Source organism: Lepidothrix coronata, unplaced genomic scaffold, assembly GCF_001604755.1.
Source record: "Lepidothrix coronata isolate B3197 unplaced genomic scaffold, Lepidothrix_coronata-1.0 Scaffold21, whole genome shotgun sequence".
Lineage (NCBI taxonomy): Eukaryota > Metazoa > Chordata > Aves > Passeriformes > Pipridae > Lepidothrix > Lepidothrix coronata.
The window spans coordinates 3,646,110-3,670,333 of NW_016690201.1; the positions used below are offsets into that span (position 1 = coordinate 3,646,110).

At 42.1% G+C, this 24,224-nt stretch overlaps 1 protein-coding gene across 1 annotated transcript in view; it reads left to right on the forward strand.

Moving 5' to 3' along the window:
- The first annotated feature begins 212 nt into the window (after positions 1 to 212).
- The window catches only part of ADAMTS5 (ADAM metallopeptidase with thrombospondin type 1 motif 5), a 46,925-nt gene continuing 22,913 nt past the window's right edge, over positions 213 to 24,224 (forward strand). Inside the window, exons 1-2 of the mRNA XM_017807877.1 lie at positions 213 to 1,079; positions 12,903 to 13,035. Coding sequence (XP_017663366.1) covers positions 213 to 1,079; positions 12,903 to 13,035 — 1,000 coding nt within the window. The remainder of the gene's footprint in view (positions 1,080 to 12,902; positions 13,036 to 24,224) is intronic.

Here is a 24,224-nt window from a genome sequence, read left to right on the forward strand (position 1 = left end):
ACTTGACTCGAGTTTGGGAGGGAGAACTTTCTTTTTCCTTTTTTTTTTTCTTTTTTTTTTTCCCCTTCCCCCCCATCTTCCCCCTTCTTCTTCCCGTCCCTTAACTACGCTACCGCACTCCGCCGGGCCGGCTCTTTCCACCGCCGTCCCCGACTCCTGTTATTATTATTACTCCTCCTAATTCCCGCCGCCGCTCCTGACGGCGGGGCAGGATGCTCCTGAGGCTGCTGTCGCTGCTGCTGGCGGCCCAGCCGCACCGCGCTCTGGCCTCGCCGCCGGCACCTGCCGACCCGGGAGCGCCGCCGCCGCCGCCCCCCCGGCCCCCCGCCCCCGGGCCGCCCCGCGGGGCCAGCGGCGTCGTGCGGCGCCTCGACCCGACCTACGCGGGGGGCGGCAAGGCGGGGTATGTGCTCTACGCCGGGGGACAGCGCTTCCTGCTCGACCTGGAGCGCGACGGGCCGCGCTGCCACTACCGCGGCACGGTGGACGGCAGCCCGCGCTCCCTCGCCGTCTTCAACCTCTGCGGCGGCCTCGACGGCTTCTTCGCCGTGGGGCGCTCCCGCTACACCGTCCGGCCGGCGCGGCGCGGCGCGGAGGCGGCCGGACCGCGGATCTACGGGGAGGGCCCGGCCCGAACCCCGCACCTCTTCCGCAGGGAGCGCTTCAGCTTCGAGACGGTGCCCGCCCGCACCAGCTGCGAGACCCGCGACCCCGCCGGGGCTGAGGCGGGGGACGGGCGGCGGCGGCGGCGGCGTCGCTCCGTCTCCCGGGCTCGGCAGGTGGAGCTGCTGCTGGTGGCCGACGCCTCCATGGTCCGCAAGTACGGGAAGGGGCTGCAGCACTACCTGCTCACCTTGGCCTCCATCGCCTCCCGGCTCTACGCCCACGCCAGCCTGGAGAACCACGTCCGGCTGGCCGTGGTGAAGGTGGTGGCCCTGGGCGAGAAGGAGAAGGGGCTGGAGGTCAACAGGAACGCCGCCACCACTCTCAAGAACTTCTGCAAGTGGCAGCACCAGCACAACCGCCTCGACGACGACCACGACGAGCACTACGATGCCGCCATCCTCTTCACCCGCGAGGTAGGCATCGCCCTGGCCGGCAGAGGCGTGCTGTTCCTCGGGCCGTGGGTGGCCGGGCTGCAGCGTGGCGAGCCTGGCGGGCCTCCAGCCTTCAGCTCTGCTTTACCCCGTGGTTGCGTCTCCGCCCAGGGATTCGGCTCTCCCGTCGGGTTGCGCTGCATCTCAGGGACAGCCGACAGGGATGGAAGAGGGGTTGAGAACCCAACCGGTGGCGCACGTATTAGTGTGTGCCCGCTCCCCTCTCCTGCGCAGTCACCCCCACTGCGGGTACACATTTTCGTGCCAGTGCAGTGTTGGGACTCCTGCCAGGGTGGAGAGGGGGTGATTTGCCTGATCGGGGGGACTCAGCTGAGGCCGCCCAACTTATCTCTGCTTAAGACATGACGTTGTTCCATCTTTCCCAGTGAGATGTTTAACACGCAGCTCCACTCTCTCTGCAGTTGTGGTCCAAGCACAAAGGGTTGATAGCACTTCCTAGACTAAATTAGTCCCCAAACAAACCTGCTAGTGAAAATGGTGGAGAACACCTTAAGAGTACAGACGACTTCCTTGTTGAGTGCATTGAGATGCTATTTCCAGCAAGAATAGCTTGACCACACTGGAAGCCAGCAGCACTTGTGGTTCAAGTGTAGGACGTAAATGCAAACCACAGGTAAACAGAGCTGCAAAAGTTGGTTGAGTTGGGCTGCTGGTGAGGGGATGCAGTCCTTTTCTTTCCCCCCAAGTGAAAAATGGGTGTCCTGATAACTGTGGGTTGGATCTAGCTGGTATTACCCATGCAGAGCCATGCTCCACGCTTGGTTGTTGATTAATTGCGTTGCCAGAGGTCGTTAAGGGACATTGCTCTAGTAGACATGTGGCTGAGTTTATGCAATGAAGTTCTTCTGTAAGAATATCCCTTCAGCGGTTTGGGTTTGGTGTTTTCTTTTTTTCCCTTCCCCAAGTATGAAAAAAATAACTGCATGACTTTCCGTTCATTTGAGTTCTCCTGCTTTTCTACATCATAGGAGCCTGCCAAAAAGGATGCTTTGGATGGTTTGTGGAAGGAGTTGCTCCAGAAGGGGGAAAAAAAGTGCCTGGCTTGCTTTTATAGCTGTAAATAGTTGAAACATTAGGTTCTGTGTCAGTCAGACATCACTTGTGCAACAGGAGCCTTTTTTAGCAGTTTAAGACCCATCAGTCCAATTTGCAAACTTTCATTTTTTTATCATTATAATCTGAATAAAAGTCTGGGTCAGAATGCTCTTGCTTTTTGCTATAACGATCCTTTCTAATGGCTTATTAATTACGCCTGGGCCAGAATCCATCACTTCTCACTGAAGAGTGTTTCTCTCTGCCAGTATTCCCATTTATTTCCCTGGGATTTATGACAATTCAGAAACTCTTAGGGTGGCAGACTGTGAACCTTAACATCAATTATTAAGTTAATTTGGACTGAGATAGGATGTGAATTTAAAGTGCACTTGCTTTACAGATGCTTATCTGTAATTCTTTGCATGGATGCCCTCCTGCCAGAGTAAGAGTGTGCTGCTAATCAGTAACCCACTTTCAAAGACTCCTGAGCAATGCATCTTCCATGTGTAGAGTTACTTCTTTTGGATGTAAGTAGTACCTAAACTAAACAAAACATCACAGTTCCTGTGGTCTTCTTCTGCTCTTAAGGTGCAAATATTGCTTGCATTGTTACTTAGGGATGTAAATGCTTTCTGAGAAAAAAGCACAGGCTTCCGTTTCCTTAGTTTACATTTTAACAGCTTTAACTATAGGATTATCTCCTCGATGCAGTTCAGGATAAGTTAATCTGCTTTAATGGTTAGCTGTATGCACATGCACATTGTTTGGCGTGGCAGCACATCGTTTGGCATTGTATTTCGGTATTTTACTCAATAAGAACAAGACCAGAGTTTCGCTACATGTGTTCATGATGTTCTTTGCAGGGAGTATGTGTGAGTCCACACGATTTTTATATGCTTACACTTGAAATGTCAACATGAATCTGTTTGCTCCTCTTGGAATGTAAACACAAAAAGGCTTAAAGGATGAAAAAGCAGTAAAGATGATTCCTGGACAAAACAGGCCCACTTTGAACTAAAGAGATATTTTTCCAGTTTGGCTTTTCAATGAGAGTGGCAGCAATTGGCAGGAGAATTGCACTTTTACAACTATGTTTTGAATGTATGAAGTACGTTGCCTAGCTACAAGACGCCAAGCCATGGCTGCGTGTTTTGATGGGCTCTGAATACTGTCATGCTGATTCTTGAACATCCAGACGCCTTTTTCTAAATGGCTCGTTTTTTAGGCATGGAGTAAGTGTGTGAGGTACATTTTCCGTCTTTGTTTACTAACCGAGGCCACCTTGAACTTTGTGTCTCTCCGTCAACAGAATAATATTTGCAAATCATTTGTCAGCTGAATGCACCTCCTCAGCTGTATGTAACTGTTTATGTGTAGATAGAATCTACATTATGCATGTCTGTTGTCATACAAGTCTCTAATGTAATAATTACCTTCGTCCCGGAGTGACATTTACTTGCCTGCTATTTTTACACCAAAAGAAGCTGTCTGAAAAGATAGTAAGTAGCTTTATTGGAGTTCCTTAGAAAGGAAGAATCCTGACAGAATTCAGCACTGTTGCTTCTTCTTCTTTGGTTGTCTTTACTTCTTTAAAGATAAATTAGTAACCATTGATAGACTAAGGGTGTGCTGGCAGCTCTCTCTTATTATAAAATTAGTACTGGCAGTTCAAATTATGGTCATCATCATTATTCATAATGGGAAGCACTTTCCATACAAAAAGATTTTTAGAAGGAAATCTACTGATTCTGAGTTAAAATAGCCACTTTCAGTCATAATCTGTGTTTAATTTGATAAAGGCTTTAAAGCAATTATGCTGCAGACCGTAGTAAATAGTAAATAAATACGAACATGAGTTCAGTTTTGGGTGATACAGGCAACACGTTAAAGATATTTTAAGGCTCTGTATTGCTTATCAGTGATGGCAAGGGCCATTTACCTGTCCATTAGCTGCAGTAGGTCCTATGTTTACTCTGTAACTGCAAGGAACATGTCTGACCATTGTTATCAACTGTGTAGGAGATTGTGAAAACCTTCAGCGGACACAGAAGTTATCTGTCGCTAAATATTGCAGAAATTTAGTTGGGTTCCACAGTGATTATGTAAATTCCCAGAATCTGATGAGGAAAAGTGTATTTTCCCAGGGATCTCAATCTCTCATTTGGGGCCATGATGGCCAGTTATCAAACATGACAGAGGTCTGACTTGGCAGTTACAAAAAGGGATAATTTTCTAATATTTCTAAATCCCATGAGAGCTCTCATTGAGGCAGCCTGGCCATAAGGACTTCAGAGAGTACATGGGTCCCCTGCTGTTCGACTACTTTGTGGTTGAGTCCTTGACAGCAGCTGTAAATTTTTGGGCTGCATGCGTGCTTAGAGCATCCTCTGTGGAATATGGTGGTGCAAGGATTTGATCAGCTGGTGGCCAGGTGAGTCCTACACCCCATGTAGCAGGTAGGGAACTGACTGTGTGGTGGGAAGGAGGAAAAGCTTGTAAAGCCCTCTTTCCCTGCAGATGAGCTCGCTTGTTCTCAATGGCAATGAAGTCAACAGTAAATTTAGAGTTCGGACTGTTTAAACCTCTTTTTATTGTGAACAGTTCTCAGAAGCTGGAAGCAGGTTATCTTCAGATTTTTATGGGTGCAACAAAACACTTGCCAGATTATTTGTCACAGTAGAAGAACATATTAGATATGACTTGCAAACTGTACTTGAACTCACACTGTACCTTTTCTGAGGTCTAGCCTGCTCTGCAATTATCCTTTAGAATTCATCCAATCTATTTCATTAGTGACCCTTAGTTAAATTTCAAGTGAACAATTGAATGTGTTTGGACAAAATCCAGCTCTCTTCCTTTCCCTCCAGTTCTGAATCTTATGGAGGTTAAAACAGATATTTCTCACAGTAGTTACAGACAGGAGCAATAAAAAATACTTTCCTAAGTGCTTGTTAGCATCACCCGTGATAGTACCATCAGCTGTGGCTCTAACAAAAAAGTTCATGCTAGAGCCAAAGGCTGCTGCCATTCCTTTTTCTACACAGTAATTATATGGGTCTTGTGGCTGTGATTTAGTTTAACTGTCCATCTGACAATACTGTTGAAATTTAACACCAAGCTTTATATTATCTCAGCTCTGTAGATGATAATTTCCTTGCATGGAGCACATGCTTTCTTTGGCTCTAATTCTTTCTTCCTTTTTTTTTTTTTCTTTTCTCTATTATCGTCTTCCCACAGTTATTATGCTGTGGTAGTAAAACAAGTCACTGTACCAATGGTCAATAGAATATATTTCATTGTTTATTATTATTACTCTGAAGAAATTATAGTATGATGTTTCTACCAGTTTCATAATATTTTCACCAATTTTGTTGCAAATCTAATACATTTAAATAACGTCCCTGGGGAAAATAAATTGGGACATAACTTGTAGAGGAGATGCAGTATGATTCACACTGATCTAGAGAGGTGGTGTACAGTTTCTCCTCAAAGGAACTATGGGTTAGGCAAGTTAAATCACACACTTTTCCTTGTTCACCAGTCACCAGTTTCATAACTGAAACTTCTCCTCCCCATGCAGAGTCCAAATGCTTTATATCCAATTTGTCAATATTTTTAAATCACCTTTGGTAATACTACTGTGTTTTCTTTCAATGTTCTAGGGAAAAAAACATTTTGTTAATCTGTCCCTTCATAACATAAAAGCTTAATTCAATTTAAGCTCTATTTCTAATACTTTGCTTCAGTGTCCTCACACGATGAGTGCACAGAGTCCCTGTACCATACAGGGGAAGAATAAGAACATACCTAAATATCCAGACTGGTGTGGAGGTAATTTCTGAAGCCAGCAAGTGTAGCATGCATGTGTTAAACTGAGCCAAAAAAGGTGTCATGCATACGTTGGATTTTCTTACTTAAAATTCAGAAAGACACCTCTGTACATTTGAGATTCAAATGCCCAAACCTCAGGCCTGTGTTTATCAAATGAACCCAAAAGGCAGACAATCTCAGTTTTTAAGCTCAACTACTGGATAAAAAATATGTTATTTTTGTTGTGGTAGGTATGGCAGGCATCACCATTCTGGTTTTCCTCAAAAGGTAACCAGGCTTTGGCCATCCTCTCAAAATGTGGCTGGGGAGAAGGACAAAGCAGTTACCCAGTGAGTCTGATGGGAGTCCTTCCTCTCTTCACAGTCATGTCCAGGGCCTCTCCCTGGTGCTCTAACCTAGACATCCCCATGAGAGAGACCCACCAGTGTCTCAAAGAAGATTTTTCACAGCAGTCTTCCTCCAGGACAGCGTCCCACTATTTTGGCTTGCAAAGCCTTTCTTTTAAGTGTCATAGTATTGGCTGAGGGTAAAATAGACCATGCTCTAATTACTTTGTTCACCCCTTAGCCCTTATTTACAGTATACCTTTTGCAGACTGTCAACTTCAGTCTTATGCTCCTTTTGCCTTGCAGACCTCACGCCCTCCTTGGGCGATACCCCAGATCCTTTCTGTTTGGGTGAACCTCACCTCCCTCCACATGTGCCGTTCCGCGTTGCTGTGACATTAATAAACGTTCACCCGCTTTGCAGAGGGGCACATGGCAGGGTGGATGTGTGTGTTCCGAATGCCGCCTCACCCCACCCTCCCTTTACAGGGCTGCGGTGGGAATGCTGCTGCAGGAAGTCGGAAAGTCATACTTAATTCCTTCCTCTGCTTGAGGGATTTTAGGTCTGTATCGCCCACCTCCCTGGAGAGGTCCTTAACCAGTAGGTTGTAAGCTGTTCCAGGTGTTAAGGAAACTTTCCACCCCTCTGACCAAAGCTATGTCACTGTTTAGTGAGTAATTCATATGGTGAGAACGAGAGGAATCGTGACCTGAAGCTGCTGACTGGAGTGCACCGCTTAGAGCGAGGTGGTCTGGGTTCCTAAAGCACGGAGAGAGGACTGTTTCTGTAATTTACCACAGGACTGTTCAGTGTAAAATAGAGAAACAAGCTGAGAAAGGGACCAAAACTAGGTCTCTTCACCAAGCACTGTAAGCACTAAGAGCAGCCTGGGCCAGGGAAGCCTTTGGCACATCGGCTGCTACAGGAAGAGCCACAACTCCCTGTGTGCATGGGCACGTGCAGACCTTCCCTGCAGGCCACAGTCTAGCATAGACCATATGGTGCTCTCCTAAGAAACATGCTTCTAATTGGCCTCATCCCTAAAGGAATTTGAAGCTGGATCATGTTCTTACTGGGCAAAGGCTTTAGTTGATGAGCCATTGTAAAATACCCAGAAGAGCAAGTGAACAAACACCCAGAAATGTAAAAGCTTTACGAGAAGATGAAGTACAGCTTTGCCTCATAGAAAACTTCGTTCTGTGGGTTTCTCATACATCTGATCTGAGAATATCTATCTGTAGGCTTAACTTCCGTCAGGAGTAAAGGTAGAGAAACATTAAGCATCTCAAAACCAATCAAGCTTTAGTATAAGCGAAGTGCTAAGCTGCTTAGGACTGTTAAACTGTGGCACTTCGGGGCCCATAAGGTCACAAACTGCAAGCCCTAGGAAGGGTAGATAACTCAAAAGACCAAAGGACATACTCTTCTCCCTGTACATTCCATCAAATTGTCCATGTTGGTGTTTACATCCAGATTTGGATCTGGTCAGCGGGCTCTGATCTAATACCAGCTTTCACTAAACAGTTTTTGTTTGGCTTTTTTATTAGCCTACTGAACAAATTTCAGGTAAAATAAATTCACTGCTCCAGCAGGATGCAGTGACAGTTATCTTCTTTCACCACAATGCCATGTATACATGGCAGACAGCCAGCTGCTCTTGATGTATTTAGAATGCCAAGAAATCTTTGCCTCTAATAAGCTGTCTAATTAACTACTAGTTTTATGATGTACAGCTTAGTTTTCCTAAGTCGTTTCTTTGCCAAAGCTTAAGTCTTACCATCTATTGCCTCCTGCGTAGCAAATGCATTTCCTAGTCATTCTTGTTTTGAAACTGCTGTAATGCAGATCAAGGGCCAGACTGCATTCCTTCTTTAGAAATATCAAGAAACACTCATTCTTTGAAGCTTCTGCCACAGTTTCAAGGCATTTGAGTATACAGATCTGAGTAACTGATTAACTTTCTAATAGAAGCCAAACACTAGAGTGAAATAATCACTGGAAATTTGAGTATCCCAAGTCCCCTTTTTCCTAGTGCTTTAGCTTGAGTATGAAAAGTTGAGGTGACCCTTACAGGTTTTTTAGTTTGCATCATTACATTGGGGCATGTTTTTAGCAAAAAAAATTAAAATATTTTCAAGGGAATAAAACTTTTTACTGTACTCCCAGAAAAGTTACTTCTTAAAAGGTATAGACTGCTTTCCAAGACTGCCCAGGAAAATAAAAAAAATATAACTGTTGATGGTGGTAACAAGTAATCAATAGCCAGTGCAGCTATAGGAGGTTTAAGTCAAGAGAAATTTTGCCATCAAGATTTAAATCAGTGGAAGTGTAAACAGGCATGATTTTCAATAATATCACTTGAAGTCATACTGTTGGGAAACTAGTATGACTGAGTTAACCCAATAGCAAACCTTTCAGAATATTTGTCTCAGAAATGCCGCTTGATAGGCTACAGTTTTGTTTATAGTATATACCATGTGATGTTATGAATAGAAATATATTAAAGTTCAAATCATGCAGAGGCAAGAGAAGTAAAGAGTAAATGAGACAATGAGTTGACAACATAAGGGATCTGAGCCTTTAGTAATCTGCCTAAATGATTCTTGACAATGTCAGCATTAGCTGAGAAAAAAGCATCCTCAGGCAGTCACTGAGGACTGAAGTTGGCATGGAAAACCAGGAGGCTCAACACATGCTCTCTGTTCAAAGCACAGCCATTGCATGCCCTGCTCTAGCAGCAGATGGCCAACCCATAGACATCCCAGAAACACCTTCATACTAATGCCAGAAAATATTTCCTGTCCCTGTTTCCAAAATCCTTTACAAGCCACCTCTGCCACTTCCCAGATGGGATTTGGTAGGTGGCTGCAGAACTCCCCCCCTGGTCCTTGCTCCAAGTGCCGGGGCAGCAGTGTGGATGTGGAAACGGGGCTGGCTGGAAGTAGCAGAGCTTTAATGCATCACTGTCCACCACTTCCTGACCCCAGTGCAGTCACTCTCCTCTCTTCTCCTTTATGGGAATTGTTGATCCCACACCATCTGAGGACAGCTGTTTCCCAGCTGTCTGTGGGGAATTGGAGGACCTAGGTAATTTTACCATTTACTTCCTGCTGTGGGATTTCCTAGGGCCAGCCTCTAACTAATACAGCCCTAATGTCTAAGGAAGATGGTAATGCAATCCTGTGCATAGCTTTTGAAATGTTGAGGGTGAGATTACTAACCAGCCACGAGTCAGAAAGGCTGCTTATGTTTAACATCCCTGTCGTAATTTACCATGTTCCCCACGTCCCATCAGAAGTAACTCTAAGAAGTTTATGAGATTGCCTGCTTAAAAGATTATATTCTTTTAATTATACTTGTGTCATCAAATCCGGTGAATCATTGTGAGGTCTGGTTGTGTCTGCCGGTATAAATTCCCAGCCATATCATTGGCATAGCTGCTTCTTGTATGCAAATAGAAGTAAATCATGCACTGGCATAAGACATCTGTGTGCTGATACAATTGTGCCCACATTGGCAGCGGTATTGATGTAAGTATCTACGTAATAATGACACCCAAACACAACAAAAGACCAGATGACATAAAATCTGCATGCAGAGACAAAGCCTGAATTAATGCATTTTATACTATCATTGGCACTGTCAACCTGAGAGTAGCCTAGACCTCCTACAGTGAGCTGCTTTGTGTCTCATTTATGTGCTTTTTGGTACTTGTGTAAGAATTTCAGTTTCAGAATTTCAGGCTTGTGTGGATTAAGGTCAAATTGCACTATCACAGAATCACAGAATCAATTAGGTTGGAAAAGACCTCTGAGATCACCAGGTCCAACCACTGACCAAATACTACCGTGTGTGAAACCAGAGCACTGAGTGCCACCTCTACCCTTTCCTTAAACACCTCCAGGGATGATGACTCCACCACCTTTCTAGGCAGCCCCTTCCAATATCTAATCACCCTTTCTGTGAAGAATTACTTCCTGATGTCCAGCTTGAACCCTCCCTGGTGCAGCTGGAAGCTGTTTTCTCTTGTCCTGTCACTGGTTGCCTGAGAGAAGAGCCCGACCTCCACGTGGCTATAACCTCCTGTCAGGTAGTTGTAGAGAGTCATAAGGTCTCTCCTGAAACTCCTTTTCTTTTGGATAAACCTTAGGTCCCTCAGCTGCTCCTCATCAGACTTGTGCTCCAGACCCTTCCCCAGCTCTATTGTCCTTCTCTGGGCACTCTCCAGCCCCTGAATGTCTTTTCTGTAGTGAGGAGCCCAGAACTGGACACAGCACTCGAGGTGTGGCTGCACCAGTGCTGAGTGCAGGGGAAGAATCACTTTCCTAGTCCTTCTGGTCCCACTATTTCTGATACAGGCCAGGATGCCACTGGCCTTCTTGGCCACTTGGGCACACCCTGGCTCTTGTTCAGCCACGGTCAACCAGCACTCCCAGGTCCTTTTCCAGGAGGGCCACTTTCCAGCCACTCTTCCCCAGCAGTAGTATAAAGGTATCTTACCTCCTATATGGCTTACACTCATTTATTTAGAAGGATTATATCCCTATGGAAAGGTGTATTTATTGGTACTATGCACACGCTTTTTTTCTGAGTTTTGTTACACGTGCTTCTGTAGGTAAACCACTTAGAGTTACATCTACATGGAGTTTACTTTATCTGAAATGTACCCTTAGACCAAAAGGGCCAGATTCAGAAGTGATACATAAAGGGCTAAATGGATATGAACCCAAGCAAAAGATATAGGAGTTTAAGGATTGTGTCTTTTTTCTTGAATATGCCCCAGATATTTGACATTATAATAACATGATCTCACTTGGAGCCTGATCCAACACTAGTCGAGAGCTGCTGAAAATGATACAAAGTTTATTTCCCTAAATGCAAGTGAAAACATTTTGAATTTCTTTTAAAGTACTTAAAAATGGGCATCCCATACCTTCCCATAACCCATGCGGAGCCAGAGGCAAAGTCTGGGGAGCTGATTGGATTCCGAGGAGAGGAGCCTGGGGTGTTGGAGAGAAAATTGTCTGCATATTATCTGCATTGCTGCAGAATGGAAATTTTTCTTAAACCATGGATTACACTTGTAATTTGGAAATTGAAATACTTTTGAACTGTATCCCTTCTCTTTTTGTCAGGCTGTTTTGTTCATTGGTATTGCAGAATTTAAATCTCGGTATTAAGTGGCACCAAGAATGCACTTACTGAAAAGAGTTCCCAGACACCTGGAAGCCAGAACTGAGCCTGAAATTCTTCCTCCATATATGTAATATTGCTGTGTATTTTTAGCTTGAAAAATTTCTTTGTTTCCTCTTGGAGGAAAAAAAATTTTGTTTGTTTGTGTTTGGTTTTGGTTTTGTTTTTTTTAAAGAGATGCTCTGTCACAATATCTGTGAACTCGGTGTGTTTTTCTTTTACTTCAGTGGGTTTGAATCCTGTGCATTTTCAAGTTTGCCTAACCTGTCTAATCAGTGAACATTGTTCATACAATTCAAACTTCATACAAGGTGTCTATTATTCAGATGGATAAATTATGAAAGGCTTCATCAAAGGAAGTCCTTATAAAAAGAGATGTGAAGGAAAGCAGAGAGTCTTAAAAGTGAAGGTGAAAAAAATGTACTCTTTGATCATTTTGATAATAACCTTTGATAATACTATAATGCCTTGAAAATTACAATTTCATTCAACCACAATGAAATGTTGAAGTGTTCTAAATAGCATGATACCTACTTTTCCTTCTCGCCCAAAAAAGCATTATGTACGTATATTCAGACTAGTATTCTTCCCTCTGCTTCAACAGAAGCACAGAAAAGTTACTGCTGATGATTAAAACACAACGTCTGACCAAAGTTCCTTCCATTATTATCATTACCATTATCACCATCCTGAATGGAAGAATAAACCTAATGCTACCTGCATGGTTTTTGGAGACACCCCATATCTACATGTAGGAGACGTGGTTGAGTTGGTGCACTAGTAAGGCTGAGAGTGAAGGCATTTTGGACTCTATCACATCACTGACTCTGTAAGCAACCTCTGAGAATTGCTTAAATACTTGGTATATTGGGTAATACACTGTTAATCATTGTGTTACCTGACAGATGTGGAATGAGATTTCACATATAACAATCTCATTTAAGTGCAAGCATGAGACCTGCCTTTGGAGAAGAAGGGTGATCTCTGGTTCAAGAACTGATCAGGAATCTGAAGTGTTCTCTCTGTGCCTTTTTTTACCTTCTGTAAATAAAGAGGATATTCCATTTTTATTGCCAATGAAGAAATGCTTCTACAGCATATTTTGAGTACCTACCTCAGTGCAATTTTGAGCAGAAAAAGAAATAGTAATTATTTACACAACATATCCAAATCCTGTTAAAGTCAATGAAAATCCTCCCACTGATTTTACCAGGGGTGGGATTGGCTCATCATTCTTTTAAACTGCGTTGATACCTTGAGATAGACGCTTACATTGATGTTTTTACCCAGGTTCTGCTGTTTGCAAAGGGCTGGTGCCCCTAACCGGTTGTTACCTATGGGTGTAAAAATTTATTTTAATGCCTTTTTTTTTTTTTTTCTCTCCCCTCTTCTGGGCAGGATTTATGTGGGCATCATTCATGTGATACTCTGGGAATGGCAGACGTTGGGACCATATGCTCTCCTGAGCGCAGCTGTGCGGTGATTGAAGATGACGGCCTCCACGCAGCTTTTACAGTGGCTCACGAAATTGGTATGCAGTGCCTTTTCTGTTCCCTTGCCAAATCAAACACTTGTAACAGCTGCATTAGTAACCAAAATACTTCGCAATTAATTCCAGATTTCCCCTGGTCCAGATACTCACTTGGGGATTAAGGCTGTATACATATGCACTTCAGGGTTAACTAATAAGGGATCAGAAGGCAAGTGAAGGCGCACAGTAGGTGTTTCCTTTCTGACAGTGTCCTTTCTAAGCAGTAGTTGAAGTGAAAATTTAAAGGCTGCTGCTACTGTTACTGTCCAAAGATGTCAATACATGTCCCTCCTGAGAAAGCATTTGGCCCATCTACTGTAATTTGCATCCTTTTAGTACATACAGAGTGGAAAATAACTGACATTTTTGAACTATTTGCATACTCTGCTGTTACAAAGCTTTTTTTCCTGGGACGCTGTATTACCTGCAGAGAAAGACTTTTGTGGAAAAAAAGCCTTATAATTCTAATATTTTTCTAACTTTATGGAAATTCCACCTTTATGGTGAAATATGGTACTAATATGAATGCTGTAATAAGTGCAATAGTATTTAGGTGATAAAGGTTTGGTCAAAAAAACTGTTTAACTTTGTTTCAGTTTCCACTGCAGTGCACAGCAATTAAATTAGAAGCCTTACATGTAGCCTTCAGAAGGATTTAGGATAGAATTAGTGACAGAAGAAAGTTTATGTTCTGGAATATTACGTCTGTCATGATATATTCCTTCAGAGAGACTGCTGCTATCTTGATTATGTTTAATTTACTGATGTTTTTTGAACTGTGTTCACATTTGCTATAAGGACTATTCACTTCGGTGGGCAAACAGCAACTTAAAAGTGGAGAAGGTTCTTTTTTTTTTTTTCCCCAACATTCTTGGAAGGAAATAACAAGGAAAGGAGAACTTTCAGAGAGAGCCAATTGCTGAATTGCCTTGTACCTCATGCCAAACCAAAGTAAAGTTTGCTTTGGGAGTATCACTGCAGTAGTTCAATTTTCAAGTAGCTAGCAGGTAGAGCCCAAGAGTTGCATGCCTTACATATACCTCGGGCTCCGCAAACAGAGGTCACCAACTGTGTAAAAGCAGCTGGTGTGTCAGTGACCTGACTCTTCAGTGATGAGTGAACTTAAACCTACTGCTCCCATGGAGCTACAAAGAAGTTAAATCAGTAGTGGCTGGAGAGGGGATCACGCGTTGCATGAAAACATAAAGTATTGTGGCAGGACGAGTCCCCCGAACAATAATAACAATAATGTAATTATAAAAGAAAAAGCCCTCTGAAATCAGTAATTCAGAGCATTTGGAGGTAGCTAGAGCAACACGTCAGATACAGATTCATGCTGTATGTGTTCAGAGGCTCCAAACGCGGATGCTGTGAAGCCAACGACCCATCACGAACCTGGTCTAGACCTGGGACAAATAGATTGCAAACTTAGCCTGTCAGTCAAAGGCCAGCCTGCTGGGAGGGACTGCTTGTATCTCCTTACATCCAGAAGGATGAGGGTTAGTGGGCATTGGTGAGGTTGGCTGAGGAACCTGCTTGTGATGCCAGTGTATCTGGTATGTGAAGAGGTGAGTAATGTGTCTCGACTGCCACTCTATCAGCAATAAATACATGTTTAGGCAGATTAAAAATGAAGGAATATAGATCAATAAAGATAGGGATGAGCAGTAAACATACGTATTGTTACCTTGAATTCTGCACAAAGAAAATATAAACAAAAGTGAATTATTTTTAGTCATCCAGAAGAACATTTTTGAAAAAGAGCCATTTTCATACCTAGACATTTACAGGAATGTGTAAAAACATTTTCAATGTAAAAAAGGGAGGAATTAAAATGAATAAATAACTACCCTAATGGACTTAAAACCTTTAGTTTGAGGCTGTTTAAAATAACATCCTTTTTTTTTTTCTCTTCACCAGAAGTTTTTAAGAAAGGAGGAGTGTCAGGTCACAGAATGATCTTTGTGTGTGTGTGCTGAAGTGGGAGAAGTTGAGAAAAAAACACAGCTAAAATTGCTTGAGTACTTAAATTAAATCAAAGGTCAAAAAAGGATGAAAAATAAAAGTGTGGCATGGACACCCTTTAGTTAAGCACTTTGGGGAAAACCTTGCTTTATTTTAGTTGGAGACTAGATTTCTTCCTACAATCCAGAAATCTTAAAGTTCCCCCTGTCCTGTGGGCATGGTGTAGCTTTAATTTTACAGCAGGCTTAGTTACTTGGTAGAATTCACATGGCAACATAAGTGATGTTCTGCAAGTCAGAGGGATGCTAAGGGCTCTAAGGTGTTCCTTTTTGTCAGTAGGAAGATCAGAGTGAGCCACAAGGTGAATCAGAGTCACTCTCTGCAGTTTTTTAAGTAACCCATGTCTGTGTGCATGTGGAGCAGATGCAGCATCATCAAGGTGGACTAGATCCACAGAATGGCTGTGTGTCCTCACTTTAACTTCCAAGGGGACCTAAATGCTCGTGTTTCCTCTCTGAAGGATTGAAGAGCATTTTTCAGGATCACATTCTTTCTCTGGAAGGCGACCAAAGTCAATTGAACTGCAGCTCAACCAAACAGGACGATGCACAGCCCAGGGGCTCAGGTTGGATTCGTGCATAGGAAGCCAGAAAGCAGCCTGATACAGAGTAAAGCCTGCTGCTTCTGTTGCTGGGGTGTCTACCACATTGTGTGTAAGATGTTTGTTTTATTTTATTTCTTTCAGATAAAATAGATGGATTTTGACCAGTGGTTTTTGAGGGGAAGAGTATGAATGAGTGGCAGTAACAGGCAAAATCTCCAAAGGTCTGTAAAGGAGAGCACAGATGCAACCAAAGACATAGATGCAATCAAATACTTAGTGCAGCTGATTAGCTGACAATAAGAGGTGGAGATCTGTATATAAAGTTTGATGAGGTAGGAGCTGAATCTTGTCCTACTTGAATGTAGGGAAATCAGTAATAGTTTGTCTCCAATGTCAAATGCAAAAAATTAGGATAATGCAGCAAAACCAGAAGGAAATCTTGCAACTTTGAATGTGATAATCCAGTTTCTCCTCAGAATAAAGAGAAGCAATACTAATACCATAAATGTTATATTTAAATCATAGCCTGTCAAGACATCCAGCCACTAATAGTAAATCCATATATGGCTCTTTTTTAGCAAAGGACATGCTTCTATCAGGTTGGACAGCAGTAGCTTTGTTTTCACAAAAATAGTCTTCTGGATTCTTGCCTGAAATCCTCAGTTCACGCTGTGGCATATGGATGCCTTTTTTTACTTTTAGCAGCTCCTTCAGCTACACCTCCGTGGCTTTGCAGAGCTATCTGAGCTAGCTTAGGCACAGTATGTAGGCATTCTCCAAGTCTTTGTTGTCATCAGCCTATTATCTGTAAAAAAATGATGTTTCCTTACTTCATGCACTTTTCTGCTTCATGGGGACATACGGAGAAAAGCATTGAAGAACTTATTATTGCTCATAATCTCAACATTTATTTTATGTTTTTCATAGGTCAGCACTAGCATATTGCTTCTCCATATATCCCTTATAAAATAACCATCAGGAAACAATAATAAGTAGATTCTCACTTCAATACTCTGGACTTTGGGGTTGGAGATTTGTTGCTTTTACAGTGTTGAATTATAAGCCAACCCTTGCATCTCCTGAAGATAAGCATGATCCAACGTCACCAACAGACGCAGTCAGTTAGTTTGAAGTTACAGTTTACATATTTTGTGATGGGATATTATCCGTGTTTACTAGCCTGGAGTAGTATTTTGAGGTGCAGTCACAGCCAGAAGTTTCTGCTGACTGGCTCCTCTTATGCTGGAATTCCACATGCTTTTTGTTACAGGCAGCCCACCATCCTAAACAGTTTGTCATCTACAAAAGCAAAATGAGAAGAGTTCAAGAGGACATAAGTGGAGCTACTGCTTGTTTTATCAGTTGGTCATTTCCCCAAATTGCAAAGGAAGTCACAAGGAAAGCCAAGGTTTAAAGTTGTCTCTTGAGTTTTGATCTAATCCTTAAATACAAAAGCATCCTTCCTGCAGTCTTCAAGTAGGCAAAGCTCCAGTTCAGTTCAATGAGCCTTACATGGGTCTAATAGCTTAAATTATATGTATCTTTGTTCCTTTCATCAGTCTTGAAAAACTTATTATTTTAGAGGAGGCAATACAGAGAAAGCGCTGCCTTTCTGCTGAAGGATAATGTCCATTTGACCTTTTGCATTGTTCCTATTCCTCTGTTGCACAAACAGTCTGGCAGGCTATTACTCCTCCTGTCCTGAGTAATATGGTTTACTGATGTTCTTTCCAAGTATTTTATTTTTAGGATATAACTTCAGTATTGCTATGTGGAACTAATTAAACTTTTGTTCATTAGTTTTCTTTTATCTTCTACATGTGACTTTAGAGAAGGGAAGGCCAAAGGGGGGAATAAAAGCAGCCTTCAAATATGTTAAAAAAATCGTTGCGAAAATTTGCGTAATAAATTATTGTCTGTGTCCATCTGGGACAGCACAAGGGGTAATGGCCTTAAATTGCAGCAAGGGAGATTTACTTTAAGCATTAGCCAAAATCATCTAACCAGGACAGTTAAGGGCAGAAATTAATTGCTTGGGGAGGCTGTGAAATCTCCATTACTGGAGTTTCACAGGAGCTGTCTGACTAAAACAGCTGTGGCTGAAGGAATGGTGATCCTACCCTAGGGCAGAGGCATGCACAAGGTGCCTTTTCAAGGTCTCTGAGGAGCTTCATTTTCTGTGGTTATGTGAAGTTATCACAACTTCCTCCACAGCTGTACTGTGTAAAGCTTAAAATCAAGGAACTGTACAGAAACTAAAACTAGAAAATCACAGAATCGTAGAATGGTTTGGGTTGGAAGGGGCCTCAAAGACCATCTAGTTACACCTCCCCTTCCCAGGGAGACCTTTCACTACACCAGGTTGCTGGGCAGATCCAACCTGACCTTGAACATTTCCAGGGATACGGTGGCCACAGCTTCTCTGGGCAACCTGTTGCAGTGCCTCACCACTCTCACAGGGAAGAATTTCTTCCAAATACTAAATAACATGTTTAATACCAAATCTTTTTCAGCATCTGCCACCACTGATGACAAAAGTGTCACAAGCACCATTGGCAAAATGTAGTGCTTTATTAGAGAACACAATTTTCTGTAAAGAAGCCATTTTAGAAGTGAGGTATCACTCCTGGCATCTCTACTCTGGTGGTCACTGAAATATGTCAGAATACCATTATGGTGAATTCCAAGTGGTTTGAAGCTATTTATTCAGCAACTGAGCCTGTGTTTGAGTTGCAGGCCTCTGTGGAAAGAGGACCATGTCTAACCTACGTAAGGTTTATAGCAAACTACGATTCTGACCCTTCTTCAGTAAAAAATTAAACTGGGAACAATGTGTATGATACTTCCATGGTAGTCTTGCTTTTGATGTCCGTAGAACAGTCAAAAAATGCTCCCATTTCATATTTTACCACATGTGCTCATTTTGTGTACACTCAAAAGTAACTAAATACAGTAATCTTTTCTTTTCCACTGCTGAACATGTAGCCCTTTGATTTCAAGGCTGTCAAGATAAAGCAGATAAAGACAAGCTTCAGATTTGACAGCTACAAATCTTTTGTAGCCTTTCATTTCAAGGGGGATACATTGCCAAGGGCACAGAATCTCATAGCCACATGAAAAAACGGTGAAGGCTGTCTGACTCTCGTATTATGTTTCCTTCATGACAGATGAAGTTTAGGCAAATATCCAGGTAATCATAATTAGGCAGATTTGCTTTCTTAAAACAACAAAAAAGGAGAGGGAGTACACTTTTCCAAGTCTTCTCTGATGACATATATCAGGACAATTGTTTGATTCCTTCTCTTTGAACCTTTTTCAAACTTCTGTATTAACTTCTGCTTGCAAAAGCTCTTGAATTAAGCCTTCATGAACATCTCCCCTTTGATTAAGAGAAAAGATGAGCAGTCCAAGATAAGCCTTCACAAGAGGTGCTGATAGGGCAGAAAATTGAGCTGATGCTTCAAAAAGCAAACATCAGCTGTATAAAAGGTTGCTGGTTAAAATTTTGAATAAAAATTCTTGGCTTACCCAACAATATTTTTAATTAACTTGTAATATTATATAAAATATATAATTTTTCCACCTGCAGCAGATGTGGTGCTTATAGCAGACCTTATTTGGTGAAGGTGAGGCAGTTCATATGGACAGGTGGAAGGGATAAATTGATATCCTGTAGAAAAATATAATCCTCAGATTCCAAATATCCCTGAGCTCTTTTTTATCTACCATGTGCTTTTAAGTCTGAGTGGACTGGGGATCTCTGCCTTCATAATGCCTGTGAGATGGTCCTGACAGAGCAGTGAGGAGGTGGAGGGCCAGATTCTCAACCAGAGGCTTCAGGAAGTGACTCAGAGCACTAACATTGCCTGAGTTTCCAGAGGTTTTCTGGAGTTGTGCTGATCTCTGTGTACGTGTAACCTCATGAAGAATTAGACTAAACAGACGCCATGCTTTGAGAAGCTACTATAGATCCTGAACATCGTAACTTAAAGCCAGATATGTAGAGTGGAATATCAGTATCTCTGCAACCACAGAGGGGTTGAGAATAAAACATATTTTGTCTAATGTTTCAGAACAGTCATTATCAAAAAATATTTCAAGGACATGGTTTAGCGGTGGACTTGGCAGTGTTAAGTTTATAGTTGTACTCAATGGTCTTAAAGGGTCTTTTCCAACCTAAGTGATTCTATGATCCTAGAACAACTTCTGTGTTCAGCTTGGACCCCCAGTCTTCCAGGCTGCAGGGTAAAGTAGGGACTGCTTTCCTCCTTGGCAGGTAGATCCCACCCTTATGATCATGTAGTTTTTGTGGGCAAGGTACTTCTAGTACAGAAAGGAAGGCAGAATTACCTAATAAGCAGGCAGCAGGCAATGCAATTTTTACATTTTTGCACTGTGTACTCTCCTGGAGTTCATTCATTTACCATGAGCTGTGATGAATTATATTGTTTGCGAGTTACTCTGAGTTGAACAGATGTGAAATAGGTGTCACCATCTCCCACTTTTTCACTGAAATTAATATTTGTCTTCTACATGCCCCATTAATTAGTGCAGCAGAGGTAGTGTGGACCTCCAAGACCGCATGTTTTTAATGATTATTTGGGTCTATGTGGACGTAGTGGTCTCTGATTGCCTTGACTGCATCGCCTGGCCAGAATTTTGCTTGCAAATTGCCTGTCTGATGGGGTGATGTATCTCTGATCTCCCACAGAAGTCTGTTATAACAAGCCTTTTCAGCCCAAGTTTGTTTTGTGTAAAGTCTGCAGCGCTGGTGTATGAATGTCTGATTGTGGCTTGGTTTTATGTCTGCTCCTGAGAAGAAGCTGCACTTCATACTATTGTTTCATTTAGTCTGAAGAACTCTTTTAAGCCAGAAATATTAAAAACTGCCTCTGGGCTGGTGATTTAAAAGAGAGAGTTATTTTTTTTATTCTTTTTTCTTTCATAAATGATTGATAGCAGTCAAAGAAAAGAAAATTGGGAGGAAAGTTCAAGGATGAAGAAAGAGGAATAGCCAGTTTTATATTCTATGCAATTTTTTTGTAAGCTTGTGAAATTCAAATTACTTCTATTTTATTTAAAAAAAAACTTTATTAATTGTTATTGCTTAGGTCCATCATTTTTATGCAAAATTCCCATGAATTCAAGAGGATTTGTAAGTTATATCAATATGAAGTTCTTAATAAGGCCTCGTGTACTGACACAAGTTAGAAAAACAGTACATATGAAAAGAAGTGGTTTTATTTTGAAAGAGTTACCACATGCAATCTTTGTTTACCAAAGGAGAGAGTGGGAGGCTAATGCAGAAGGTATGGGCTGGTGATTAGACCGAGGAATGTTGAGCCAGGAGCTTCCTGAGTCCTGATCCCATGAGAGCCAGTGACTCACTGGGTAACCTTGGGCAAATCACTTGACCTGCTTTTGTACCCCAGTCATCCCAACTGAAAATTAGGGGAAAGGCATGACCTCACTGGAAGACACATGCTTCACCAGAGTTGAGCTTTTCTAAGAAAACAAATTACAATGCCTGCAGCATTTTTTAGCATGCTGTGTCACTTTGCATGTGTCCTGTGGTCAAATTGAGTGCAAGAGCTGTACTTTGACAAGCTGTTCAGTTCAACCACTAGAGATTAATGTATGTCCATAAACAAGACTGTTGGCTTTTTTTCAGGAGAGCCACCATGATTTTTGCTTAAGCAAAAGCTGGGGATTGCTTGCTGTACATTGTGGACACCTTGTTTTCTTGCTTCTTATGCTTGAGATACAAGGGAAAAATGAATGAGATTAGAGTAACTTTGCATGCTTTTCACTCAGAGAACTTCTGCAGATAGTCTAGAACTATATATTAAGAAAAATCAGAAATATCCAAACTTCAAGAAGCATTTGGACAACACTCTCAGGCCTATGGTGTGATTCTTGGGTCTGTCCTGTGCAGGGCCAGGAGCTGGACTTCGATGATCCTTGTGGGTCCCTTCCAGCTCAGCATATTTTGTGATTCTGTAATTCTGTTTTGCTTCCCACTTCATCTGGGAATAAGATAGCTGCAGTCCAGTGTGCTCCACCACACATCCAACTCCTGATTTCCCTGCAGAGCTCTTTGTGTCCTGATGCTTAAAGAGGATCAGAGTTTTTAGCTGATATGTCATAATTGCTTTGGGGTATTCCCACCTTATATTAGGAATATACACCCTGTTCCTACAAGGCATAGGAATTTTTTTTTAACCCATTGCAGGTATTATTTCCTGTTGGGCTGTAGCAGGTGTTGGCCTTCAGTAGTATTGGGATAGGGAAGCCTGTGCAGTGCAAGGCCCACAATCAGCAGTGCAAACAGTGCAGGTGAACTGGGATCCAGGAACTATTGGCTGGTGTTGGCTTCTCTTCCTCCTCTTGCTTCAGAATCTAAACTGGCTGAGCCATGCCAAGAGCCCCTTGCAGGTGGTGTTCCAAAATATACTCCTGTCCAAAGAACGCAGGTTGCTGTCATACCACTGTCAGCAGTTTACTGAAGTAGTTACACTTTGTCTCCCCTCAAGAGGGAGAAGGAAGGCTGTGAGCAAAGGGTATCGGTACATTTAGGTGATTGGTCTTTTTTCAGCTTGGGACAGAACCAATTCACAAGAAGGCTAACTCCCCTTCCACGAGGGCAAACCCTGCTTCCTCGCCATCTGTTTCTTTCACCATTTTGTGCATTCCTACAGCATAACTTAACTAAACACCATCCTGCTGGTAAAATTATATTATGTCATTTTCACTCAGTGGGAACTGTCAACACCAGTAAGATGCTTCATTAAGTAGAAAACATCAGATGATCTACTAACCCATTCTCAATCAGTCATCATTTTACACAGCTGCTGGGAGCCCTTTCTTTTTTTTCAATAGCCTGGTTTGACGTTCATAGTAGTACAAAATGGTGTGGTGCTAAAATTGGCACTGTTTTTAAAAGCCTTCTTTATAAGATTTGTATTCCTTAAGTCTTGCTTTTGTCCAAAGCTTTCTCTGGAGTTCTGCTGACATACAGGATCACTTGAAGGATCACCTGTAACCTTTTAACTCAGGTTCTTATGAAAGGGAGCACCCCACCAATAAATGCCAGAAACTCCCCTGATGTCCTGAGCAATATGTGATAATACCAACATGTTCATGCATGCAAGGGGTGGGAGGGAGTGACTTTTTGAAGTAGGAAGGGAAATGTCCCTTCTTTAATTTTGGGATGCAAAAGGACAAAGGGCACAGGTGTTGAAGTATTTTGTTGTTCTCACTTCTGTGCTAAAAAGAGCATAAACTTAGCTAGGCAGCAGAGATTGCAGAACCCTTTGATATTTTGAATTTTGATTCCTTTTAATGAAAGGCAAAACCAGCTCTAAGTGTCACTGGAAGTTTGTCCTGTGCTTTAATTACTTTCAAGTCTGGTCAGAATGCCTTAAAAGGAGAAGTTAGGACAGAGGGAAATTAAGATTGGGATAAGAATTTGGATTTTTAGTTTTCATAAAATCCTTTGAAATTTGCATTCGCGGTGTTTGTAAGTATGCATACAAAGTTAACTGGCAAATCATTTTAACTGGAAATCAGTATGGAGAGCTAAAATCCATATATTTAATGCTATAAACAGCTAACGTCACCAGTGGCTAATTTAGAAGCTCAAAAACTGACAATCAGGATTATGTATTATTACTTACTGCTTCTTTCCTTGTCAAGATTTTTTTTAAATTATTTTTGAAAATTTTAAACATAACAAGAGAGATTCACAAATACTTTGGGAAGCTTCTTCTCAAAAAGCTGAAGTCTGCCAAGTAAGTGTCTTAGTTCTCATCATGCATTAGAACAATGGCCTGATTTAATATGACAAAGTACGTTAATGAGGTGTGTCCTCAGCTCACCCCATTTACCACTGTATAGAAGTTATGCTGCACTCCAATTAAAGGTGAAGCCAGTAGCTTGACACTTTCCAGAAGATGACCCTATTTCAGATTCCTGTGCTTTTGCCAAAGTATTTGGGATGAAATGTTCTGTGCTGAATAGTCTCCTGAGAAGCATTTAATTTTATTTATTTACTCTGAACTTCTCCACAGAGACTGTCCAACCTTTTTTGAGAGGGAGACTTAAATTTTAATCATATTATGAAAAAATTTTCAATCACTCTGCTCAAAGTGAAGAGCTTGAAATTTGGCTGCAAGCTTCCTCTAATCTGAAGGATATTTTTTTCTATGTGAAGGAGAAAAAAAGAAAGGAAGGAGAAGAATTTCAGTCCACAATTCAGCAGTTTTATTCTCTGCAGAGTCAGTGTGTCTCTCAGAGCTGAGAGACTAAACTGTCTTCAGGACGGGAAGATGGAACAAGCTAAAGCAAAATATACTGCCTGGCCTGCTCCAGGGGCATTCATGTTGCTTGGCTGTAGGGTTTCCATAGTTTAATGTGGTGTGACCACATTGCTCTGACAGTAGGTAGTCTGAGCTGAAATTGCTTACAAATTGCACTGCAGGAGGAGCCAGGGCTGAAAAACACATGTAGGAAAGGCAAAGAGGACCTTTCAGAATGTCCCAGGTAGCAGAGAAACTCAGAGGTGCTCAAGTTGTGCATTCGGAAGCATCAGCATTAAAGGGGCTGTGAATATATGCATTGC